Genomic DNA, 14347 nt, shown 5'->3' with positions numbered 1-14347 from the left:
TAAAAAGGGTTCAACAGGGAGTGCTGAGGAGGGGGGGAAAATGACACCTGTTTAACCCCACTGATCAATGGATGCAGAATTAGATTGCAAAACGGGCTCAGCATCCTGCTGGGGACTGTCCCCAAGCTGGAGGGTCCCTGTGAGCTCGGTGGGTTCTGCTCTTTTCTCCTGGCTGTAACCCGGGTTTTCAGCCAGGAGAGGGAGTCAAACATAGTTGGACAAAGAGCGGGAATCCCAGGAGCCCCCAGTGGGAAACAAGGCCCTTCTGCAGCATCTGAGATTCAGCTCTGATTTATTTATCTTCCAAGGTTTCATCCTTCCAAAGTGGAAAATGTTTCAGTGACACTGTGCCTGGCAAGACATACACCAGCATGGAAACAAATTGAGTGTGCCACAGGTGTTTACCTGCAGAGAGACATTTCAGAGAAGGGAGTACACTGATTCAACCCCATGCTGATGTTCCAGTCCAGCCCTGCTTTGGGCCCAGCCAGCTCAGAGCTGTATGCAACCTGGCAAGCTGAAGCCCTAAGCTGGGACCAGCTTGGATCTGTGTGAATTAGACCTATTTGTGATGTTGCTCCATGCCCTTTCCAGTAGATCATGGGATAAATGAGGTTGGAAGGGACCTCAGGAGGACAAGAGACCTTACATTGCTCCCATTTCCATTTCTACCACTCCTGGGCACAGAGATCTGAAGCACAAGCATGAGAGAAGCAGCCAGGCGGGACCTGGAGTCCCTGGACAGAGGTAAGAGCCTGAAGGTGGCAGCTGCAGACACAGTTTGGAGGGAGAGAGAAGGTGTGTGTTGGGGACGTGGGTCTGTGGCCTCACAGCTGAAGGGATGAAGGAGGTTCCTGGGTGCACCTGATCCAGCTGATTGCTGAAATTAGCAGAGAGGCAGGACTGATCTGAGAAAAGGCTTCAAAACACCAAACAGCTGGGAAATACTGGAGCTGCAAACAGGAATTTATGCTACAGGTTGCAAAATCTGGTTGGAATTTGCACCCCTCAAGCAAGGAAAATTTAGCAGGGAGATGGCAGTTCCAGACCTGCCTGGTTAATAGCTGCTGCAACAGAATGTTAGGAATAAGCAGGGATGTTTGAAAGGAGTGGTGTGTGAAGGAAGCTCTGCTTTGGGGAGCAAGGGCAGGAAACAAGTGAGAATCAGGAGCAATCACATTGAGAGTGATATGAAAAAGGATATTAAAATAAGAGCAAGAACCTTAGGCATATAAGAGAGAGTAAGGAAGGAAAGTAGAAGTGAGAATACTGCATAGTGCAGAAGGATTGGAGGTGAAATATAGTTTGGGGATGGTCTCCAAATGAAGTAGCTACCTTACCTCAGTTTTCCTTATGTGGGGAATGTTGAACTCAAGTTGAGCAGTGGGTGGTGAGTGCAAGTGAGGGGTTCAAGCACCAAGCCAAGTTGTAGGGGGAGTTTTAAAGTACTGGCACATGAAATCACAGAACGGTAGCAAGAGTTTCTGTCACTTACTCTACCTGGTGTTGGAACCCTGTGACTAGAAACCAGTAAAGGCAGAACCTGTCTATAAGGAAGTAAAAGCTAAAAACTGAAAACAAACATCCAGGCACTGACAGTTGTCCCCTAGCTGAAGAGTTTTGTCCTTACCCACAGCTGCAGGAGGGAGAAGGACATACTGCACCACATGTATGCAACCATCCCCAGCAGAGGGGAGATGAACCGCACCAACTCTGCCACTTCATCAGCTCCAAATCTACAGTATCTGCAGGAGCTTCAGTCAGGAGTTGTGTTGCCTGACCTTGGGAGCCACACTGGGAGCCCCATGGGGAATCCAGCCCTTCCCATGTTCATGTCTCCTATCACATGCGATTCATACAGGAGCTCTGCTCCTGGGTGCTCCCACGCCCTGCCATTGTGTTATAAATGAATGGCTGTTGGTGTTGGTTGATATTTAATGAAGTCCATGTAATACTCTTCACTCATTTACTTAACCGAACAGTCTTAGTACCCAGCCTGGGAAAGTTATCTTGGCTTCTTTAAGCTTTTCTACCATTAGTAATAAACATTTTACAGTCTTGGCAAGCTGAGGCTGAAAACAGAGCATGACTTCAAACAGCATTGCTCACAGAGAAGGCTTTAAACTGGTATTAAATCACTAAACTGTGCAAACATAACAGTCCTGTAATAAAGATAATCTATGTGCAGTTCAGGCCAAGAGGGGCTCTGGTACTTGGGGTGCAGGCGGGACCTCTGGGCCCCACAAATTACAGAACACTTTTGGGCAGCTCAGCATCAGAACAGAGAGCCACTAGTCCTGTAATGCTGGGCGAGGTCTGCCTGTGCGTGGGGCCGTGTTGTATCTCAAGCCTGGGCTTCTTCTATTGCACCTGTCCAGCAGAATGGAAAGGGCTGTAGAGAAATGGCAGCCCCTACTAATCCTCCCAGGCCGGGCCACACCAGGCTGGTGTAAACCTGCTCCGGACATGGAGCCTCACCCATGGAGTGCTTGGCTGTGATACAATCCAACAGCTATTCCTCTGCTCTCAAAGGGTGAAGTGACTAAGAAAATATGCCCTAAATTACCATAAATATTCATGGTCTCAAAGCCTGGAAGTGTACATCCTCCAGGACAGGCTTCCATGCCTGCTCTCACCCTGCATGTCATGGTGTGAGGAGGGGATCTCACAGATGACAACCTCAGTTGTGAGAAGCAGACACCGTGCTGCAGAGCACTGCCCCTGCTCTGCACATGCGCTCCCCACGCACGTTATGGCAGGCCAGGCCCACATGCAAAGCTATGGAAACAGGCACTAATATGCAAATACACACAAATCTGTAGCATCTGCTGCCGAAGCAGCTGTGCACAGGCAGGCACCCCCCACCCAGGCATGTAAAGTCATGCTAACGTGCAGTTAGACCACCAGGAAGCCAAGCGTGTGGTGTGACACAGACATGCAGCCGTACCCAGCCCAGGCTTTGAGAGAAGACTTCTTCTCTTCTTGGCTTTACTAGCTTCAAGAGCAGCAATGTTTTTGCAAAAGCTTGGCAAGGAATGTGCTTGGCAGGACCTCTGAATGTTTTCAATATTACGGGATTTCCGTAGTTTAATTTCATAGAATCATAGAATAGTTTGGGTTGGAAGGGACCTTTAAATGTCATCTAGTCCAACCCCCAATTTACTCTGAAATGAGACAGTGTTTTCCCAGTCTTTCATTGCGTTTCGTGGTGCCCTTGCACACTGGAAGGAAAGCAGCTGTTTCTGTGATAGGATGGGTCCCTGGCAGGATTAGCCCTCACAGGGGCCTGTGAAGGTGCTGCTCAGGGACCTGTGCTCCTTCCCAGCCCCTTCATGGCAATGGCTGCAGTGCTGCTGAGCATGTTAGAGCAGTTAGAAACACTCGGGTTTGCTCCTGCAGGAACCTGGTTGGTAAATGGTATAGGATACTTTCCAGGGGCAGAATGAGGGAAGCACTGCTGCTCCCTGGGTTGGACTGGATGCTTTAACTCTTGGGGCTTTCAGTGGGGTCTCCATCACAAGCCCTTATATCAGTGGGAAGGAGTGAAGCAGGCTTGGGTGTTGGAGTAACCCCCAAGTAATATCTCAGGCACTTGCACAGCCTTGGGGTGAAGGAATGCAGCTGCATGGTGGGCTGTGAGGAGCCTGGAAATAGTAGGTTTTCAATGGAAACATAAGAGCCTGTGATGCTGGAGCTGTCTCCACTGCCTCCTCTATGGGCATGCAGCACAGCAGTTCTCCAGTGTGCTCTCCCAGGTGAGAGGATGCTGCTCCAATCCCACACCTTAAGGTAATTTTAAGAGAGGGCTAAAAACCACCCAGAACTGAGGACCCCCATGGTTGTCCTTTATCTGTGCCAGAAGTGCTGTGGTCCAGAGTCAGGGATTCTGAGTCTGGCACTAAGGTTTCTCTTTGCTGCTTCTGCCTCAAGTTTTTTTTGTCAGTTGCTTGCCATCTTAGCTGGTGCATGAGCTGGGGACCTCCATGTCTATTTAGGTGGACCTTTAAGGCTTTGTATCCTCTGCAAATCAGCTCTGAGTGGATCCTAGGATATGGATGAACCAGTGCACTCCAAGTCGGTGGTTAATGGTAATACTAACCTATTGGCAGGATCAATTAATGGGTGTTTTTAAGGCACAGTGAAGTTTTGGAGCATCCTGGAGAGGAACAGAGAAGTGTATTATTGAGTTAGTTTATTGTAATGATTTTCCTGGTCAGTGAGGGGGAACATGTCATGTTCCAGCCGGTGCTAACACCTGGGTTGGCAGCTGCAGTGAGCAATTCCTGTCCAAATCACGATGTTTTCTGCTGTGGGTGTCTATCCAGGCATGTGCCTCAGGCAGCTCTTGCACTGTTTATTACACCCATAGCAGTTTCTAGGAGGATGTAGGGAATCACAACAGCTCCCGAGACCAGAGTCAGCTGGTGTGGGGTCCCCCAGGCTCAGAAGGGCTCCCTGGTCTCCATGTGTGCGTGGGGTCACAAGGGACTGCAGGTCCCAGCCTGGCAGAGCTGCCAGATGTGAGGGACTGAAATGGAGCATGGCCTGCAGAGCCCTGTGGTTTGTGTAATCCATATCTTCTTCTGCAACTGATCTCCCAAGTTAGGGGTGGCCTCAGGCCTCTGAAAGCTGATGAAGTAGCCATGATCAGGCAAGCCTACCATCACTCCAGGTCTAAAGCCAGAGTAAGCCTTGGAAATACAGCTCCCAAACCACCTTCCTTCCCAAGACCCAGGTTAAACTCAGAACTCTTCTCCCCCTGGGCTTGAACTGGGAGCACTCTGTTGACCCCAGCAGCCTCGTCTCTTACACAGGACACTGAACTGAACGACATGACTGCAGTCTTGTTTGTGCCAAGCTCTCCTGCTCGCTCTACACCTAACAAAGCTGACACTATATTGCCATTTTTATTGGCCTGGCTGGCAATTTTTCAGGTGCTAGGTGTGTTTATGATTATCAGGGTCACACCTCAATTAGGAATGGGGAGAGGGATTTTAAACATACCCACACCTTACCCTTCCTTCTACAGCCTCTCTGAGTGGAAAGGGGTTGTAGAGTGTGTGGCCTGAATTCCCAGATTGGTTGGTGATATTTGCACCCAGCCTTGAGGGACAGGCCAGCCTGGCACACAGAATTGCCTGGCTCAGCAGTGCCACGTTGCTGAGCTGTCCCTGCTGCCTCTTGTTCATCACTATCTGTGCCTGTGTGTGCACTTGCAAGTTTAATAGCAGCAATAGTTGCTTTTGTCAGAGATGATATGCAGGCCATAAAACTCGTTTGCCATTTTTTTTTTCTTCCACTGAGATATGAAAGCTGTGGAAAAGGCTCCAAAGCCTGTTGGTTATTTCAGATGAAGGTTATGTAAGGAATATGAAAAGAATGCATTTCATAGTGTCCAGAGGACCTAAAAATACCACTTTCACAGATCTTTGGTTGGACATTGTGAGAAGATTTCACAGCTGGAGATACTGCTCTCCAGGAAATCATCCTTAGTCTAGGTTGCAAGCACAGACGAGGTCAGTAAAAAGCTCTCATGTCCAAAAACAATGTAAAGAAGTTGTGTCTTAAAGGCCGATACTAGCTGTCTCTATGGCAGCCACCTCCTGTGACATGGGTCATTGCCTGTGGGCTCCAGGGAGCCCAGCAGGATAAAACGCAGCCCATGAGTGGCAAGACCAGTGTCTCAGGGTGATTCCAGGCTGGAGTGACAAAAGAGGTGAGGGTTGGGATCGAGAACGCCACTTAAGGATAAGGCCATCTCTGGGCCAGTTTGTGGGTTTTTTTCCAAGTAAGCTGAATCCAGCAATAAGAAACCTCCTGTAGGTACTGCACTGATTTAAGATTAACCAGGTAAAGGGCAACCTTGGTAGAGCAGTTCATGGGAAGGAATGCAGGAGAATTTATTGCTTCAAAGATTTGATATTACATATATGGAGTTTTTAGGGCATATACCCAGGTGAAACCAACCATGGGCCACATGGTTCCTGTGACAATCAGAGGAGTCCTGGGTTTTATTCCAGTTTAAAGAGAAGAAACTAACTCCTTTTCCTTCTCTTGACTGGACTAACCACTCAGTGGTTATCTGAAATAACGTGTCCTGTGACTACCTTTTCTGACCTTGTTCAGGGATTCAGCGATGGCATTGGCGCTTTGGGTCATCACGGGTGCACAGGTATTGAGGACATGTTATTTGAGGTCTGTCCTACTCTCCTGGGTCCTTGGCTCCAGACTGGAGGCAGGCTCTAAGTGCTGTCTCCACATGGTTCTCAAACACAGTCTGAATCTCATCCCTGCATCTCATACGTGCTGACAGTTTTCACCAGCGTGACTGTCACTGGGAGGCCACTAGATATGCAAGTGGGATGGAAAATCAGGCTGCTTCTCATCTCTCATACTTGGGATGAGACTGCCAACCTCATTTCACATGGCCAGAGATGGGGGAACATGAGGGGCATCTCCTGCAGATCAGAGCTAAAAATGCTGGATGTTGTTCCTCCCCAGATACCTAATCTTTACAGCCATCTAGACCTCTCTCCCGTCTTCCCATTATCTTCCTGGGCATGCTACAGCTGAGAGCAGGCTCCTGTGATCGGAAGAGCAGGTCATTAAGAGCCTTCTCTAATTGTCAGTGTATTTCTTCACCTTTACAACCAGTGACAAATTGACTTTCACTTTATCATCTGATTGTGCCTTGTAGGCTCACTCTGCCTTTGGCTGCACCTGCTGCCAGCAATACGTTGGCTATATGTGAACCAAAGAAGAATCATCACCCCGAAGTGCTCAGAAATTACCTTTGAAATACAGGAAGGACTTAAAAATGAACATGTTTGAAATGCTAATAACATATTTTGGCTTCCTTTGCTTGGCTTTCGGAGTGTGGTTACTTCAAGTCTTTAAGCTCCCTGGAATCATGAAAGCAAATATTTACTCTTCATGTTTGTTTTTCTTTTAATGAAAATTGGGATTGTCATTCAATCTTATGATTCCAGCACACATGGCTTCAGGACAGACACCAGCTAACATTAGGCTTGCCAGGAAATAGTCACAGCTGGCGACAGCATCAAACACTTGTTTGGGCTTTTTCCCCAACACACATATGCTTTGTGCTCAGACCAACAGGGAGGTGAGCCCCTTGATTTAAAATAAATCTTCCCAGAAGAAAGAAATCCATCTGTCTGGGAAAAGTTAGAAAATATTTTTGCATTTATTTCTTTTTTTTTTTTTCATGAATACAAACTCTAGTGAAGAAATATTCCTCTGTTTCCATTGGAAGGCAGTAACCAGCAAAAATTAATGTACAATATCGAGGAATGCTTGGTGCAAATGGACCAGAAAGGATTCCCCACAGAGTATGTCTACATACAGGAAAAAAGGTTGCTGCAGTTGGAAAAGACAGCCTGGTTATTATGGTTTTTTTGCATTTAATCTCCCAATTATAAATAATCAATATGATTTACAAAATAATTTACAGAAAATGATTGGATTCATCATTGCAATAAATTACTCAGTACGATGCCACCAGCATTGCGAGACGATACAATACTTCTGACACCATCAGCACAAGGCGAGGTGTTTCATTTTTGCATTGGAAATCAAGGGACAGACCTGCAGCTCCTCTGGCTGGGCTGGCTCAGATTCGTCCCTGCCAGGGACCTCTCGGCAGCCATGGTTCCACCAGCTTCATCTTCCCGAGAGGCCAGCGCCCCACATAGTCTATGGTTAGTTAGAGCTGCTATTGCCTTGCGCTGCCAAAAATTACTCTAAGCCTGAATTTGTGCAGGCCTCTGCGAGCTCCAGCCCTGCTGGCACCCAGACAGGCATGTGCTGGGAGCAGGAGGCTCCTTTCCTGGTTTCAGCTGTAAACCAAAGGTCAGATCTGCAGGGTTTTGGCACAGGCAGGCACAGAGAAACGGGGACTGTGGCAGGGAGGGAGCAGGGCAGGCGGGTGTAGACCCAAGGCTGGGGCAGACCCAAGGGGCTTGGGTGAGACAGGGTCTTTCCTTGACCTCTCTTGTTCTTCTCTGCAGGACTCAAAGCATTGTGGTTTTGAGGTTGCTGCCCTCAGACCCTCTGAGGTCTGAAGGAGCCATAATGAATTCTTATCATGTTATGAAGACCTATAAATCTGTTATCAACCACTCACTCTAAGCTGAAGGAGTGGCATTGGACTGGACAAGTAGATTATATGGCATATTTTAGCATTAAAGCTGGGTCTGAACTGAGATCCTAGGTCATGATGCTCCCAGCACTTGGGCAGCCCAAGACCTTGGTCCAACCTGTGAAGCTCGGACTCTTCTCACCCTCACAGGTCTCTCCCCTTCGTACGTCCTTACCCCTGCTTCCTTCCAAATAGGCATCAAGTGGTCTTCTTCTGACAGCTGAGAGGCAATAGTGGGGCCAGTGATATTTTGGGCAGTGCTGCCCACCGCCAGCCTGTATGGGGATGACCTCATCCCATTAGCTGAAATCTCCTGAATCCGGTGGTCCCCCAACTTCCCAGTCCAGGTAGCAAGGAGGCAGTAAGTGGTGTAAGGGAAGGATTTGGCAGTGGTTGCCTCTTTGAGCCTTGTGGTGGGAGGGTGGTCATGGCACGGAAATAACAAAACCCCTCAAAAGGCAGAAGGATCCAAACAGTGGAGAATCCTGGTGGGCCAGACTTTGCCCCAGTATCAGCTGAAAAGATTTGTTAGACCCGGCTGGGGGAGTTAGTGTGCTGGAAGGTGACACCATGCAAAGACCTGGGACTAGCCAAGGCTGAGGAGTGGTTCTGCCAGTGCTGCCTGGGCAAAACCCGTGTGCTTCACCTTCTGTGATGCTCCTGGGGGAGCTTCCATCTCCATCAAGTTTGGCTGGACTGGGGACTGTCTGGGGAGCTGGCATGGCTACGGGAGGGAAATCCTCCATTCACATAGCACAGGGAATTGCTTGTTCGCAGGGACTGGTGTGTGCTGAACCAACGCTGAGAGGTGGCAATGGGGGAACAGCCAGGTGCACTGTCCCCAGCCAGTCACTGCAACCTCCCCACAGAGGGAGGCAGAAATCTGGCCCTTCTAACAAAGACTGAGGGTTTCAGTAAGGCTTCAACTTTAGTTCTGGGACTCAGGGCTGCCCGTGGCACACGCTGTCCGTAGCTGCAGGAAGACAGCTTTTGGTGGTGGTGGACTAGTCCAATAAGCAAGTCCGTGTGTTTGCACCCATTGACCTCTGGATGGCTTCTCTTTTCACAGTGACAGAGTCAGTTCGGGCTTTTGTCCCACACGGTCTTCTAAATGAGGCCATCTGGTCTGCAGATTGCTAGATGACCTCCTGTTTCGTGATGGCGGGTTGCGGGATGGAGGTGGGCTGTTTTGCCACGGTTGCAATGGCTCCGGGCAGCAGCTTGTATTGCTCTGGTCCTGAGCCTGCAGGTGGAGATGGCTGTGGAGTTTCTGGAGTAGCTACAGAGAGAGAAACAAAATTAGAAGAGAGCCTCATGGACCTGATAGCACTGGGACCTATCCTCAGTTGTGTGAGGTTCAGGTGTAAGCAAGGCAGAGGCTCTGTAGCAAAACCATAGCTCAGGCACAGTTAGATGCCCTGGAAGAACCACAGTAATGAACATTGAATGAGGGGAGCTGCTGGCATTTGGACCTGTATTGGTCACTTTTTTGGTCAGCTGAGGTCATCTCAGCCCAAATTCCCAAGTAGTGGCCCCATGTGGTGGCCCTGGGTGATGGACCAGATTCCCCTGTGTTTTTGCAGAGGGCAAAGTGAAGTGTGTCTGAACCATTCAAGGGAAAGAAAGCCTTTCCATTGATTTCAGTGTGCACTGGATGGGATCACTCAGCCCCTTAAGTGCTATATAAAAGTTACAGTCTGCCAGGGAACATTTTGTCGAATCAGTTAGTCTAGCCTAATCTAATCTAACCCACTTCTCTGTTTGTCTTTCTCTCCTTTCTGCATAGGAATTTCTCACACACTCATTATCAGAGACTTTGTCTCGCATGGAAATTTTCCTTGTGAGGTAGGAGTTACCTCCACAGGCACACTGGAAAGCTCTCGGTTTCTCCTGGGACCTCTCTGTTTCTCTGGTGATACTCACACATCTGCCCGTTGTGCATCTGAGGAGGCATTGTGTTGGCCACAATGACGTTTGTTCCCAGGTTCTCCTGGATCAGATGAGGGTGCAGGGGGTGGTGAGCATGCGGTGTTTCACTTGATGAGCCTGAAAACGTGCATATGACATTAGTTGTGACAATGGCAGGAGACAGTTCAGATGGGCAGACCCACTGCACCAAAATGTCCAAGGCTTTGTGCGTGATCAGCTTGTGCATATGTGATTGGAGCACACCCTTCCCATTTTCCTCCATGGATGCCTTGGGCTTACTAACCCCTGCCTTCTGCCTGCATTTCCTCTTATACAGGATCGTATTCCTCTCTTCCTGAGTCACAGCTCTGTCTAAAGAATAGCACAGTGGCAACTTTTCATTTTGTTTTGTCCCATTGGATGCTCCCACTAGAAAATCTGGGACACTTTCAACCTGAGCTTTCAGACCCTTTTGTTTTGATGACGCCCTTCTGACACAGAGAAGGATTAGTGAAATGGCCAGCTGATAGGAGTTTGGGGGTTGCACAGCAACGCTCATCTGGATGCAGAGGGCTGGGGATGCCTCTCTGTAAATAGATGCACAGCTAATGCATCTCTTTAGGTGAGTAGAAATGGGGGACCCTTTGTTACCACTGCCAATGATAGGGGGAGATAATTTTGTGTGAGGCAAGGGCTGACCTGCATACAGGCTGTCTCCACCTTTTTCAGGTAGGAAACAATGGCTATGGAGGTTCTCAAGGGGACAGTGATCAGGGAACACTAAGAGGCCTCTTGTAGGACCCTCAAGTACTCACCTCCCAGCAGCATCTCCTGCAGCAGGTTGTCAATCTTAGCCATGCCAAAGAGCTTGACAAACTGGATCTGCTCTATCATCTGCCAGGTGATGCTCTGCAGCACAGGCAGCAGCAGCAGCAGCTCCCCGAAGCGGCCCCGTGAGTCATATTGCCGGTCATTGATGTAGTCCTCCAGGCTGACCTGCACCTGGTATCGCATCCGCTTGATCTTCGAGGGGTCGCTGAGTCCTTTGGCATCTGAAACAACCCACAAAACAAACTATCCAGGCTGCTTCCCTAGGAGCTGCCCTCAGTAATAGCATCAAGTCTGGGCGCAGGCTGAGGTGAGCTGTCTCTGATTCTCTATCCTCTGCTGTAATGGATGTTTTTTCTCTTCTTAGGCTGACTTCTCCCCTCCCTCTAAGAACAGTTTGGCCCAGAGAGGAGACCAGGCAGCATTTCCACAACTCAGGACCCGTATTAGTTGGCATAACCCAGACTAGTCCCCTCTGATGGTAACCCTCACCAAGCTGGAGCATACCTGGGTCGAAGAAGATGATGGCTTTCAAGCAGGCGTATTCATTATCATCTATCTGCAGCTCCTGGAAGGGGAGGACCAGCTCGTCCAGGATGCGGATGGCTACGCGGTTCACCTCTACCAGTTCGGGGCAGTTCCGTGGGATGATGTGGTCGTTTCCTTTGGACAAGCAGCACAGAGACCATCGCCTTGTCATTGCCCAACACTTATCAGGGGTGGCAAGGAGCTCAAAACCCAAGTAACCAATGCTGAGATAATTTTGAGGGTGGAGGACTTAAGAAGTTCCTCCTTCTGCCCCTTCCCTGGCTGAGCCCACCAGAAATGCTGATCTGTGTTGCCAGAGCAGCCTCTCCTTACACAGGAGTCACTCAAGCGAGGAAAAGCTGACTGAGGAGTGAGAGCCTTTTTCTCAATCACACCACAGCCTGCTTACACAAACCGGGAGGGGCGGGCAATGTGAATGTTGATAGTCCCCCAACTTTGCCACATGTCGTGGCCTTGATGTGAATGTCAGCCAGGCCTAGCTGCACCCAGAGGTTGTGCTAGGCTCGCTAAAATACAGAAAAGCTCAAGCCACCACCCTGCAAAAACGATGCCTGCCAACACTGAACTACCCTCTCCTTCACCCTGGCAGGGAAGCTTCACAGAAGCTGATGGGCCGGGAGCAGAAGGGCACTCTTTACCTAGCAGCAAGACATCCTTGAACACCATGGACCTCTTGGCAGCTCCCAGTAACAGATGTTCCCCTGCATGTGCTCGCAGCAGTGCTACCTGCAAGGGCAGGGAAAAGTTATCTGGGTGATGCAGAGACAGAGACAAAGCTGTGATTTCACATAAGCAAGAGAGAAAGCCCAGCATTCCTGTACTGCACTCAAGGGTGGAGAGTGAGAGCCCCTGTCCAGTCACAGTCAGAAAAAGAGGTCAAAAAGTGGTTTACTCCTGTGCATAAACAGCTATAAATCCAGCAGAACTAGTAGACAGCACCTGAAACATCCCATATTCATGGCACATGTCATGAGCAAGAACATGCTAGACTGTCCCAGGACCTCAAGCCAGCAGCGGGACATGTTCACAGTAGGCCGTTTGCAGACAAGGCAACTCCTACCAAGTGCAGAACCAGGAACCATGCTCCAGCCTGGGAAGTGGGCACAAGTACGATCCACTGCTGGGGACAGTTGCTGTCCCTCTGGGCCGTGCCCACCTCCCACTGAAATCACGCTTATGGGGACCCACGTCCACCTGGCTGATGGGGTCATCCTCTGGCCATTTGTTCCCTCCTCAGCAATGGGCATTTGGGCCAGGGAAGCCAAAGGGATGTTTTTCTGCCCTGATGTTAATGATTGAAGTGTTTCATTTTACACCCTCCAGTGGCTGCTGAGAATGTTCTGAATCTTTTGCCCTCCTTAAGTTAAAAATTTCAGAGATTTAGGCAGAAACAGAAGTTAACGATTGGACAGCCTGACACAGAGGCTTCTTAATGTCCAGCCAGGAGCCTCTGCTGGAGAAAACAATCATTAAACATTAATGGAGAGATTCTGAAAAGTGTGTCCTGGTGGGAATGGTCCATTTTTCCAGTGTGTTATCCCTCAGCATCTGACAAAGCCAAGTGAAGTCTTATCCCACCGGAAATGCCAGGACAATGTGTCACCCGTAGAAGAGAGCTCTGGTTAGAAAAGATGCTGATGTCTGAGAGAGGGATTTTTTTTTGCAGAGGGTGAAAAAGAGTTATGCAAAATAAAGAGAGTGGTGGTCCTTGCAGAAAGACTGGACACATGATGCCTGGAAACATTTATCTGTATGCCAAAACCTAGCCTCTCTCTATCGCTATCCAAACATGAGTGGATGTGTTAGCCAAGCTGCTTGTAATTACCAGAGCTGCAAAAAACTGAGCTTTCCTATCTGACGAAACTTTGAAAAGGATGGAAAAACTGTGAGTCCCAAGGGGGAGCAAAGCCCTCACGTAGAAATTTCCTGCCTAATGCAAATTCAAGAAAGCTCAGTTTGAAACCACTGTTTTTGTTTCCATAAAATTTGCTTGTTTGAGCAGGGTTAAAGTAAATTACTTCAACAAGGCAAAACCGTCTCATTTGATATTTGTTCTTGCAGTGATCAACCTGAGATACAGCATCCGATTGTGAACTAGGATAAATATAAAAGTTGTAGCACAACAGAATAGAACTTTAAATTTGAAATGAAATGGCTTTGCCCCACCAAACCCAGTACTTTGACATTTTGGTGCAGAGGAATAATGAGGGGTTGGGTATGACCTTTCCTATAAAAATGTTGGCAGAGATTGTTCATTCTCAGGCAGTATTTTAATGACAATGTAACAGTGTTTCCCAACATTAAATGTTCCCACCAGACATGTCTTGACTGGCTCTCAGGACCCTTGGGCAGCTGGCTTGCACGTAGTTTTGTTCATTCCTGCTCCCTGGCATTTCTGTCCTTCCTCCTGCACTCCCTTGAGTATCTGCTGCCTCTGTTCTTGTACTGTCCTTCAAAAGCATGGGTGGCATTCATTGGTTAGTTTTAATGCAGCAGTCTTTCCTCTCAAGCCCTTTGGGACAGATTGGGAACTGCTCATGATGAGGGGTGGCTGGTCATAACAGAAGACCTATTTCAGTTGAGACAAGCCTGTGGAGCCTACTGAGAGCAGCCTCTCCTCTGTGGGAAGGCAGCCTTCAGACAATGTCATCATGAGGCTTTTTCTTCTTTGAGAAATTTTGCAGCCCCACAAATGTAAAATGAGCTCACATGGAAATTGCTGTAGTTTGCAGAGTTATTAACCAGGTTTACTGCCTCTGTTCCAAATGGCACAAGGATACAATGGGTTATGCAGAGCTGCCCAAGCCTCCACTGGGCTGCAGCCTGTTTGCTGTGTAAATGTCATTGGCCATTGGAGTTCATTTTGTTTTTCATAATTTTTGAGTTGTATTTGCCTTAGGAGTT

The 14347-nt window shown here is 48.6% G+C and overlaps 1 protein-coding gene across 5 annotated transcripts in view; it reads right to left on the bottom strand.

The window, feature by feature from the left end:
* Positions 1-7185: 7185 nt before the first annotated feature.
* The window catches only part of HNF4A (hepatocyte nuclear factor 4 alpha), a 37811-nt gene continuing 30649 nt past the window's right edge, over positions 7186-14347 (bottom strand). For all 5 annotated transcript variants that reach the window (XM_052788811.1, XM_052788821.1, XM_052788830.1 and 2 more), the window contains exons 6-10: positions 12082-12165; positions 11402-11557; positions 10882-11118; positions 10082-10204; positions 7186-9437 (exon numbers count right to left, since the gene is read on the bottom strand). In XM_052788811.1, coding sequence (XP_052644771.1) covers positions 9295-9437; positions 10082-10204; positions 10882-11118; positions 11402-11557; positions 12082-12165 — 743 coding nt within the window. In that variant the 3' untranslated portion in view covers positions 7186-9294. The remainder of the gene's footprint in view (positions 9438-10081; positions 10205-10881; positions 11119-11401; positions 11558-12081; positions 12166-14347) is intronic.

The sequence above is a fragment of the Harpia harpyja genome, chromosome 1 (genome assembly GCF_026419915.1).
Source record: "Harpia harpyja isolate bHarHar1 chromosome 1, bHarHar1 primary haplotype, whole genome shotgun sequence".
In the NCBI taxonomy this organism is placed as follows: Eukaryota; Metazoa; Chordata; class Aves; order Accipitriformes; family Accipitridae; genus Harpia; species Harpia harpyja.
This window is presented reverse-complemented; position numbering and strand designations above follow the sequence as displayed.